This window comes from Cryptomeria japonica, chromosome 10 (genome assembly GCF_030272615.1).
Source record: "Cryptomeria japonica chromosome 10, Sugi_1.0, whole genome shotgun sequence".
Classification (NCBI taxonomy): domain Eukaryota; kingdom Viridiplantae; phylum Streptophyta; class Pinopsida; order Cupressales; family Cupressaceae; genus Cryptomeria; species Cryptomeria japonica.
Genome location: NC_081414.1, coordinates 344,897,545 through 344,909,933, shown reverse-complemented (window position 1 = coordinate 344,909,933; position 12,389 = coordinate 344,897,545). Strand labels below are relative to the sequence as shown.

Below are 12,389 nucleotides of genomic sequence, written 5' to 3'. Positions count from 1 at the left end.
TGTGGAAGTCGAAGAGGAGCACCATCAAAGCCTACTATTCGGATGTAGGAGAACCTTGGGAACTGAATGAACCAAGCTCCATACCTCTGTACTAGAATAGTAGCTTGCTCTGAGAGCCTTATATGTAATCCTCCCTGCATTAGCCTGACCAGGCGCACTATGAAGGCGTCATTGACATGCTCATATTGGCCAACTGCATAAGCCGGGCTGTTCTTTTCCCTCTGAGCTATATCTTGGTAATGCAGCTGCAGGTAACAATCATAGACCTTTACCTGATCAAGCCCATTCCCGATTTCACCTTTCATTATCAAACCTGGCAGCGGCTGGTTCGTGGCAAACATATAGACCAAATAAGAGGTCATGGTGAAGTATTTCTTCGTTTCAAGCTCTATCAGCTGGGTGTGAATGTTGTCGCTTATGATCTGGGCCCAGTCGAATTTAGACTTCCCCGCGAAGACTTGCTCGGTGAAACAAAACATCCACTCTTCAAAGTAGTTGGATTTAGGGAGTCCCATAACTCGGCTGAGTAATGTGACCATATCCCCATGTTCATTATGAAAATCACTTTTGGGGGTCTTTTTCACAATTCTGGCGCTTGGAGGCCTTTTCTCCTTGTACCACTCTTCGTTGATCAGTGCTTTGCATCGAGTCGGATTCATATCATATGCCCCTTGTGCTTCATCTATAGTTGTGGTTGTGGGATTGTTTGGAAAGGGAATGTCAAATGCATCGCCAATGGCCTCAGGAGTGAAGTTGGCAATGGTCATGTTCTCAAGGAGCACTAGTCTGGAATTTGGTTGATAATGTCGGGCAGCCTCTACCACTAGCTCATAGTTCTGTATTGCTGGAGGAAATCCTGTCGCTTGGGCGATGCCACTTTCCACCATCTGTCTAGGCTTGCCATATGTGTTAGGTGAGAAGACCCGATCCCTGAAGTCTTGAATGTCAATATGGCCAAGGTCGGTATCACCGACATTGTCCCAGATGCTCTGCACTTTTGACTCGCTCAATCCTCCCCTCTGATATTGATACTTCATCCTTTCAACCTTGCGGGGGATATCTAATTTGGATGCTCGCAATGTCTTGGCTGCAGCGGGTGTTTTTTATTATTCTACCGCCGATTTAGGCATTTATCCTGCGCAGCCGGACACAGATTATGAGGTGATACAAAAGAAGTAAGGTGGGTTAGATAGAAAATATTCCAGCATGCTGGGATTAATTCAAAATTTAGATTGGACATGGAGCGACATTTCTAGCTAAAAAGGGCTTGATCAATTTTAACCACAGCATTAATGAAGATTTTTGATTGCGAATTTACTTAACATTTTCTGGATTTTGGATTAATTTTCAATAGAGACAAAACATGAAAAATTCTCCTAAGTTTGAAAATGCAATTTCTGGCTAAACCTTAAGAGTGAATTCCAAATTTTGACTGCTTTGAACAACATTTTACAAGCGAAAGAGATGCAGATTTCTAAAATTTAGGCATTTTAATCAGATTTCGCACATACATCTATTTGATTTATAAGCATTTCAGATGATCAAGGAAGATAGAGCGTACTTACCTAACGAAACGGTTGGCGAAGAATTGCCCGGCGTTGTTGCGTGAAGGCGAATGGACGATTCTGCAAAGTTTCAAATTCCAACGGTTATCTCCTTGATTTAAATTTTTCGCGGTTGTTGGACGAAAGAGAATTTATCATTTTAAATGGTTTTTACCCTAGGTAATTGGCAATCTGAATTTGAATGATTTGGAATAGCTAATGCATCGTTTTACCTTGAATATGAATCGCGCGAAATTAGCTTTCTTTGCCTTCCAAAATCGGACGTGGTCTCCTTTACACGAAATGTAGCAGCGTGGAGGGGGTTTATCAAATTTGAATGGCGTTTATCTTCTCATTTTCGGACCTTCTGGAGAGTTTTGTAAATTCTGCGTCTATCTTCCACCTCGCGGCCTTGGGGATATGGAGGCCCTTTGAAATTTAAACTTTGCTTTTATTTAATCCTAAGGGCAAACTTCGGACCCAATGACGCCTCTTGCGAGCTATGCAAACATTGGAGCCATGGCATCCTTCGCGATTTTCGCGTCTATGGTGAATTTCGGAGATTTTGCAAGGACTTCGAAGCTGGACCTGGACGCCTTCTATGCAAACTTCGGAGCATTCATCGCCTTTTGTGATTTTGGAGATTTTTAACCTTTTGGCGAATTTCAGAGATTTTGGGGTTTTTTGTGAGTTAGAAAAGGTTTTCGGACCTAAATGCCATTCGCAAAAACTTTGGACCTAAACGCGCCTTTACAAATTTGCACCAATTTCGGACCTTACGCCACTCTTTGCAAGTTTTTAAAAAAAACTTCGGACCTCATAACATCTTTTGCAAATTTGATATATTTTGAAATTTCAGAGCTAGGGTCCGAATTTGGAGGTCTAAAGCGACTTTTGGACCTTGAGGGTCTCTTTGCAAGATTTCGCCTTTCTCAAATTCTCTAATTTTCGCACCAGGGTCCAAAAATGGGCGTGTTCAGTGATTTTCGAACCTTGACCCACTTTTTGCAAGATTTCACGTTTTCGAGTTTTCGCCCCAAGGTCCGAAAATGGAGACTAAAGTGATTTCGGAGTTTTCGAGCGTTTTTTGGCAAGTTGGGAGTATTTTCAAAGCTAAACGCGTTTTTGGCAAATTTGTCATATTTTGAAATTTCGGAGCTAGGGTCCGAATTTGGAGGTCTAAAGTGAATTTCGGATCTGGAGGGTCTCTTTGCAACTTTTAACATTTTTCACATTTCGCCCCAGGGTCCAAAAATGGACATGTTAAGTGATTTTCGGACCTAAACCCATCTTTTGCAATATTTAAAAAGCATTTTCGGACCAAGTAGAAAACTTTGAATTTTGAAATTTTCGCCCCAGGGTCCGAAATTCGGCCCCCTGGGCGATTTTAGCAAATTCTCAACCTTGTGAAATTTTAACCTTTGGCCTCTAGGTCCGAAATTTGGCCCATAAGACAATTTTGGGAACTTTAGCAAAATTTCAAACTCCAGACTAGTTTTCGCCAGATTCTACAAATTTGGATTTCGAAGGCTTCGGAACTCCAAGGCATTTGGGCAAGTTTCGCAACCTCGGCACTTTGGTCAGGGAATTTGCTTCTTCATCAGTAGGCGAAAATCATCCTTTACTCAAATCCCACAAACATCGCGGAGACAAACCTTATGCAATCTACTTCATAGCTCTTTGTGCGAAAAAACGACGACTTTGGTCCTCGTGCGACCTTTAGACACACTGCTCTTGCTTGGCGGGCTTTGCCAATTTCCATCACCTTATGCCTATCCAAGGCGATTTTCAAAATTTCGAACAAACCTCTTGGCATTCGTTCCCGAGGGCTAGACTAGCCGGGTGGATTCATCGGCTCTTTTCTTCGATACCATCACTTTACGGACCAGTCACGGACTCGCTCGAAAGGACACGAGACACTCCGTGCGAAACTCAACAGGGCAAAGACGAAAGGCTCAAAAATAGGAGGGGGGACCCTGTCGGCGACAGGGAGCGTGTGCAACGCACAACAAAAACCTTGGAAGATTAGATTGTTCATAAAGGGCCCAATACTTTTATATTAGCATGTTAATCACTGGAGTATAAAATTTGCTAGAATAATGATATGTTACTGACTCAACATGAGACATTGTTATGCCTATAGTGTTTCTAACTTTAAATGTGCATTTTTTTTCTTGTGATCTGATGTGTATCATTGTGTAGCTATTGCAATGAGGTGTATCGTTGTCTTGGCTTGTGCTTCATAATTATGATTAAAGGGGATAGACATTTAGAACATAGAAATTTCTATGGTATGATAAAGTGTGTGCAACCACCATGAATTGAACTCATTTTAAGCATTTGGAGTGTTCACAATAATCAGATTGCACTTATTATTGGGGTATTGCTAATAGTAGCCGCCCAAAGCTTGTCAGCTTTTTGAATAGGGTTGCACGCACAGATAGGATTTGATTTATAAAAGATTATCTTATTTAGGATAACAAAAGAGATTTATTACAATTTTAAGTGCACTATTTCATAATATTCATTTTGACAAAAGGAATTTATTACAAGTTTAAGTGCACTATTCATAAATATTCATTTTGACTAACATGATATACTGCGTACAAAAAATGAAGTATCTGTCTGACTGTGGTCCAGAAGTTGAGATGAGGCATCGCCATGCAAAAAACCCCAGTTTATACATTGCACAGCATAGACGCCATATGTATCTTCAGCCACCCAAAATCACTCAACTCCAAATTGATTGCATTAGAAGATTAAGATCTTTAAATAACTTCACTTATAGTTATTGAGGTCAAGTTGGGAAGATCCAGGTGATTGGCTTGAATGTGAATTGTGTAAATACTTCAACATATTGTGACTTCTATGCATACAACATTAAGATGACTTGCATTAAATGTATAGACCAGAATATACAGAAAAAAGAACCTAATATAAAGAAGAGAAGCTGAAAATTGCAAACATCAACAAGAAGAAATATATGAAGAGGAAAAGTGTAGAGAGCAAATTATATTTATAAAGCTCCCAAAAAGAAAACAAGATATTACCTTTCACCTTCAGCAGGAAGCACTTTCCTCCACCATTTCATTGTCTCTGTAATGTTTTCTTTTGCTAGGTTACCAGCATCAACTAATAGCACACTAAGATCAAGAATACATGTGTTCTTCTCATATGGCACTTGGGCCACCCAAGGCCTTGCACCAGATCTTTGAATTGCATTTATGACCTCAAAATTTCTATAGGAACCAAAATTTTGGGAACAATCTTCAACAGCAGCAAGAGCAAAGCTTTGGAGATCAACTTGAAAAAGGTTCTCAACTTTATCCTGAAGCAAATATTAAAAATGTTGTTTCAGGCAATAAATGTGGACTGAAGCACAACATCTACAGTGAAAAAGATATCCAAGAATGTTGAAGATAACAAAAAAGGCACAAACTATGAATTTACAAATCAGGTTTAAATATCAAAAAAAGCAGACGCTATGAATTTCTAAATCAGGTTTTAATGACAAAAAAGGTACACTGGAAATATATAAATCAGGTTTAAACAAAAATACCATTTAAACCTCCCAATAAATATGTAGTGTATTCCACTCAATGGATGTATAGTCAAGATGGCTTGAATCGGAGAAACAAATAGAAAGGGAACATAAATTGATTATAAATTGTAAAGATGTCTTACCAATACATAAATTAATTATAATGTTAGGACTGGGTGTTGGACACCTTGTAATGCTTGTAAGTTTAATAGTTGTAACGTATTGTAATAGAAAACTTGTGGAATGGGGTACCACCCTTGGGGAATCCATGAGATTCCTTGTATGACATGCTCCACCATGTGTCCTGTATGTTATAGCAGGTTTAAGAGAGCTTTGATAGAGGGGCTTACTTGTGGATTGGGTGGGCCATCTTTGACCGATTATTTTTAACCATGTGTAAAGAATTTTGTCTAAGGATTCATTGCTCCAAGTTGGAGCACTTGGGTTGATCATTTGTAGGGAACAAGATCATTAATTGGTAGTTGCATTCTATGTTGCGAGTATACATTCACAAAGAGGATTTTCATGGGTCCAAGTTGGATCAATATGACCATGAATTGGCTCATGATTTTGGGAAACCATTTGTGGTTTCTTGGTTGCCTTTGCCTATATATTGGATTGCTCCAGACTGAGTTGAATATTTCCTTGATAGCACAACTATTCTCCTATTGTCTTGTATTCTTTCTTTGAGATGATATAATTTGAGTACTGCTATTTGTGATGTCCCCTTCTAGTTGACATCTGTCAGTTGAGTAGATTAGCCTATCACTAACCCTCATAGGCTGATGAGGTTGGTTAGAGGGTCCTTCGAAGTTTGATTCTTCATCTTTAGAGTAAGCACTCCAGGACTGGCTTTCGTTTGGGGTCTCCAAGACTCCAGTTGAGCTACTTTCTATTTTTAGCAGTCCTGCTATTTATAGCCAATGGGTTGGGTAGGGGTAGAGTATGGTTTGGTAGTCTCCAGTTCTGACGGCAGGCAATTCTGATGGATACTTAGAGAGATATTAATATTTAATTACTTTAATTAAATATTAAATGGCGGACTTTAATGTTTTAATGTTTTAAAAGTCACTTTTAAGTTATAACTTGAGGGTCTATTTCTCATCAAATGGAGCCAATTTTTATATTAAATTGAAAGTGATTTATTTTTGATACTTCAATAGTCAAAAATAAATAATAAAAGTTAAGAATTTCATTTAATGCCAAAATCGTACCTTTCTTGAAAATCGCACCAAACCCTAAGCAGAGAAGATAAAAGAAGATTTTAGGTCTTCTTTTCATTATGCTAAGTTTTGATATTTTGTTTCGAGGTCTAAGAGGAGTTTTGGCCAAGGGTTTCAGCAGAAGATTCTTTTGCAGTGATCAAAGGTATCGATACAGGAAAATGTGGGATTCTTGTACAACAGCATCAGAAGCTGTGAAATATCAGTTGATCTTGCTCTTACAGTTGGTTTCATTCAGGGACCAAGTTTGTGCTTATTAGTCAGAGAAGCACTGTTATTTATCAGTATTTTGTTGCCGCAGCAAACAGGGAAACAGAGATACCCAAAGGAGATATTTATTGATGGCTGTACGGCTGCCTGGGGAGTAGCGCCAATCACCTAAGGGGCTGTGATTTGCATGTTGGAGGGATCCAAAAAAATAAATAAAATAAGAAGGTGCGTCTAGCCTGGAGTCATCCATTGAGCTACCATGCAAGCTGTTTGGGTCAGTCTGGAGTGAGTTATAGCATGCTGTGATAATGGACTGTGTATGACCAGCAAGGAAGAAATAAGGGTTTCCAGAAATTCTTGGTATTTTTTCAGTTCCCATCTTTTATTGTCTGTTTATGTATTGAGGGTAAATAAAGGTTGAATAAATGTAATAAGGGTTTGATCAGTTTATTACTGAATTAGAAATTTAGAATTGATTTCTAGTGTTTCCCTATAGTGCTTTTTTGGAGCTTGTAATGGTTAAAGTATACTTGCTGTTCAAAAATTTGCATAGAACAAACTTAAATGCAACAGGTTCAACTAAACTTCAGTTGTCAGAGTTGAGGGCCTTTTGAGGTTCTCACACTATCTTTGCTAGGTTTTTCCATGATATATCTTGTGTCATCCGTTGTTATTCCTACTAAGATTGATTTAGATTCTCTAGACTATAACCTTTTGTATTACCCTCTTGCATTTGATCAGGCTTGTTTCCATTTTCCTATAAAAGCTAAATCATGTTGAAGTAAAAGAGGCTAATTTTACGAGAAAGCCATTACCATTTTGAAAGTGAGAAGGTGAGGAAGAAAGCCATAAGTAAAATGGGTATTCACAACCTACCAAGTAACATGACTGCAGAATCAATCTTCTCCAGGCTTATGCTACTTATAACATCACTTTTAAGACTATGAGCACATTATTATGAATTCGCTTTGAACTCTACAAGGACATCACCATGCATGCACAAACATAAGAGAAAGATCCCACTCATGCACTGATGAATTCAACTAGAATTCTTCATGAGATGAGTGAAGCACCCAGCTATAATGAGTATTTATATTCTTATCTTACGTTTTTCTTTCTTTTGGGAATGGTTTTAAAGTTGCAATTTATGTAATAGCTAAAGCTTACGTAATTAAATATTAAACTGCTAGATTGCTACAAAATTTTGCAACCATTGGACTTTAGTCTAGCAAAATCATTGGATTCCATGAAGGTAGAAAAGCAAATCCCAAACCTTAATATGACTTCATCCAGTGAAAGTACTAAGACTGTGAACTTGGACAACAAACACATTAACTTGAAAAATTAAAAACTCTATATTACTTTACTTCTAAACTTGAAAAATTAAAAACTCTATATTACTTTACTTCTAATTGCATCTGTTGGATTTCTACTTGGAATAGGACATTTGCAAACATTTCCTCATTATCAAAATCAAACCCTCTTCTAATGTTCACATGTACTCAGCTATAAGATTTGATTTATAGCATGAACTCTTTCCCTAAAATATAAAACATAAATATGATGATAATGAAATACTATTTTCCCTCTTTCTTGTTCTCACTAGCATGCTCCAGTCTCACTTGCTCTCCTTTGTGCAAGCTTATAGAACTATTAAATATGCACTACTTAACCTTTGAAGTTTAGTTGGCAATTAAAAGCATTCAATATTATTTTACCGTGTTAAGCTTGGGCAAAAAGTTTGTTCATGGAAAGCCATGTTAGCTAGATAATTGCTGCTTAGTCTCGATTACCCTCACCACCAAAGATTGATTAGCTATCCAAACAAACCTCCAATGAATGGAATAACACGTATTCCCTCCATCCTCACTTGTCATCATCATCATCATAATGAAGCATACCATTGTTCCTTTATGGTCAGATGGCTGTGATAAAAATAGGCATCATCCCCCTCTTGATGGTTGAGAGATCAAGGCCATGCTCTACCATCCCTTTCAAATTCTTGTTGAAGTCATAAGTTTTTCTGATCTATTACACAAGCAGATTTGTGTGTTTTCACTCTCTCCTCTCCTAATGTCCTTTGAAGTTTGAAGAATTTCAAGTGAACCAGGGAAGTTTTCAAGGAGTTACAAGCACCCTTTTCTTAGTTCTTCAACCCAAGGATGAGCGAGTAGTGAATCCAATTTGGTAGGATCTCCAAAAGCTCAATTACGTTGTTGTGAGTGAAGGCATTTTGTTTTGGTTTGAAATAAGCATTCGTTAAAAGGGAATCAAATTTGAAAAACTTGGCTTAAACCTTCAACTCCATTTCTAAAAAAGTAAAAAGATAATAAGTCCATCATGGATGAAAAGGGTAAAAGGATGACAAAAGCCAAAGGGATATATATGACATCAAAATAGATTTAGACATTCATATAACGTATCAAATACAATACTAAGGTCAAATTCAAATTTTAAAATGTAAAAGTAAAAAGGAAAACAAAAAAGTTTATATACAAAATATATCATTTTAAAATGTAAAACTACAAAATAAAAAATATAAAACAATTTAACATCATTAATAAAACTATCAAATAATAAAGCCTAATGCCTCTTCCTCCTCTATGGTTGTCGCCACTAGAAACTTGTAAATTACAAACAAAATATTCAACTCCAACCTTAGTGGCTGCTGACACGTGTTGCAAAAGGATATCCTTGTCAATCAATATTCTATCATTGGAGGCGATGGCAGCTCCCATCCAAAGGTGTTACCCCAAATTGATGTGGTGACAATGGCAACAATGGAAGCAGCAATGACAAGTTCAGATTCATGTTGCCCTCATTAGCCATTACAAATAAAATGCAACATAACACAACAGTAAATATGAATTAAAAAAATCCTAACAATGTTTCCCATTTCAAGCACATGATTTATTGGTCAGCAACATTCCCCTTTTAATTTTGTTCTTTTAAAAAATAAAAAAAAATATTTGCTATCGGACTTGGATGTCCCCAAGATAGTTGAGGGATGTCTTACATCCTCAACCATCTTGGCGACAACCAAATTTCCCAAGAGCATTCCCCCTTTATAAATGACACCTAGGAACATTCCAAAGTTTTTGCAGGTTGGGGACAGCCAAAGGGACATCCCTTGCCGGCCCAAAGTACTAGAAATACCTATGGGAATGGGATTGGGGATTTCAGAGTGGGGCATATCTCCATGTAACATAGCAAAGAGAGAAACCCATGAAATTGAAAAAGGAATTGAAAAGGATGTTTCCAAAATTTGGGCCTATTCTCCAAGGTAAGACGTAGCACAGCAATGTTGAAGACACTTCCTCCGCACATGGAAATATAAAATGTAGCTAATGAATTTGTTTCAACATCAGAGTGGATGCAAGCTTATTCAAGCTCTATGAATGGAATTGCCAACTATTCATTTAACCTTCTCAAATTCCATTTCCCATGGTCACATCATGTTTCATGTTTCTTGTTTCTAGTAACATAGCTCGGCTCACAATTGCTCCTTGCTTTGCTCATTTAGACTGCAGGTTCAAGCTTTGGCCTTTCAGGTATATGATTGTTTACCAAGAAGAGACCTAGAAGGAATATTCATGATTTTTTTATCATAAACCCTATGGTGAAAATGAATTTTTGTTACAGTTTTTAACGTAAACCCCTCTGCTGAATATTTGTGGCAATCTGGTAAGTATCACATAAGAGGAATATGAATGAGTTTTAATACTCAAATCATTTAACTATCAAAAAATAAATAAAGAGAACAGAGTTCAAAATGTCAAAGGTGTAAAAATCATTTTTTTCTGTAAAATTTGAAGTTCCATTAACAATCATTTTTATTTATAAATAAATATTTTATATCTTTAAAAATATGCCCATCCATTAAATCATCATCAAGACCTGCAAAACTTCAGTGTAACTCTCTTCATAGCAGCAATAGTCATTGTCTATGTTTTATTTTTTGGAATTGTAGCATCCTAGATTGTACTCCCTTACAATTTGGTCCTCATTTGGGCTCTCATCTTAGCGTTCATGTCCCAAAGTTGGACTAGGACCTAATTCTGCTCATACCATTCAAATCTACCCTCCTTTTCTCTTCACACATCACAAGGCCCCTTGGTTTTGGCCCTTGAATGGGGTAGAAGCAGGGCATGGCACCTTGGTCCTCTCAATTGGGACCTTAAATTGGCCCCCTTAACAGTCACAATGAATTAGCAGGAATGTGATCTTCATGTCGGCCTATGTCGGAAAATTAAGATGTTTTTCGACGAGCAAGTATAAAAGGAGGTCCATCCCTCTCATTTCAAATAATAGGAGAATCATAAGGCGTCCAATCAATCTGTATTCAAGTAATCTATCATTCAAGCATTGAAGCATTCATCATCAAGCATTTCAAGAGATCTTTAAGGCTGCATACCCTTCATTCATCCATTGTGCAACAACATTACATCATTCATATGCAAGCATGTGTGTGTGATTAGGGTTTTGTCATGTTCATGTCATTTCATACAGCATATGTGGTTACATTCCAGAAGAAAAGCATCATTATCAATCATTGTAGATCTGAAGTATATCTTTCCATTGTTTATTTCAGTATTTGCAATATTTTATTCAAGGTTAATTCCTAAACTAGGGTTTGACTTAGGCAAACCCCTATTCCCAACCTATTCCCCCTTCTTTCTATGTGCAGGAAACGGGTACGGAGCTGCGATCTTAAGTACAAGCATTATTTACAGTGACAAATCAATCCCCCTTTGAAATGCAAAAAGTTCGGAGGACTAGGGCGACTGGCACCACGGTCTCGACATTTTGGGAGCTCTTTTGGGGAACAGGTCCGAATCTGCTTACATTGCTCAGATCCAAGTTCGTGGCTCAATCTTATGACTGTAGCTCACTGTTTATGCATTTCTACTTCAATCTCCAGCACTTTTACCCAAATTTCAGCAATTCAATTTACAAAAGAGGTTAAGTCATCAAAAACCCCCAATCCAATCAAAATTATCAGTCCTAATCCTTGCTGGTTCGTGACTAGATCTATTGGATTGGAACCCTCTTTTGAATGTAATGGTCACTAAGCAATAAAATTAGAGGTTTTCATACTTCTTGTGGTGGAAACCCTAATTTTTCACCATTACAGGAACTTTATACTTTGTTTGTAGGTTGAATTCGTACAATTTGAAAATTTGAAAACTGTTAGTATCTAATTATCATTTATGCACTATGCAATCTCAATGCAATCGATGAAATTAACATAAATGAAAAGAATTATATTCCACAATTCATAGGCTAAACTCTAATTTTTATTTGCTCTCTGTATCTCTATGCTAATAAAATACCTTTAAATTATTGTCATCTAAAAAGGCATAAACTAGAGGGAAACGATAGCTTTACACCTGAACAGCTACAATACTATTGGGAAATCCTAGCCACCATTGCACTCTCCCAACCAAACAAATAAGTCCATTATTGCAATGGTGGGAACTTAAAGAATCAGCTAGGCAAGGATGGTACGTCATTTAGCTTGGGTGTTAAGGCCTGCTCTCTTTAAAATATGGTGTTGACCTTCTCTTCTTTCCCTTCCTATTTGCATCTTATAGCCTTGGAAGAACATTCAAAAATTGAGGCCTCTCCAACTTAGCCTACTATACCTCAAGCAACAAAAGAAATTAAGATTGATCTCCCCTATGAATCAAACATCAACAACCAGGTGGATTTGGGTCATACACTGGGCCCTTACTGTTCTCTTCAACACAAATCATATGCAGTTCTAGATCATCACAAGATCAGTCTAGCTCATTGACCTTGAGGATACTAATGCAGGAAAATCTGGGTTTATGAAAGATCCTGCTCAAAAACATGATCATTCCAATTTAG

The 12,389-nt window shown here is 37.5% G+C and overlaps 1 protein-coding gene across 2 annotated transcripts in view; it reads right to left on the bottom strand.

The window, feature by feature from the left end:
• LOC131040107 (probable galacturonosyltransferase 10) overlaps positions 1-12,389 on the bottom strand; it is a 117,998-nt gene that overhangs the window by 20,280 nt on the left and 85,329 nt on the right. For both annotated transcript variants that reach the window (XM_057972966.1, XM_057972965.2), the window contains one exon: positions 4,595-4,872. In XM_057972966.1, coding sequence (XP_057828949.1) covers positions 4,595-4,872 — 278 coding nt within the window. The remainder of the gene's footprint in view (positions 1-4,594; positions 4,873-12,389) is intronic.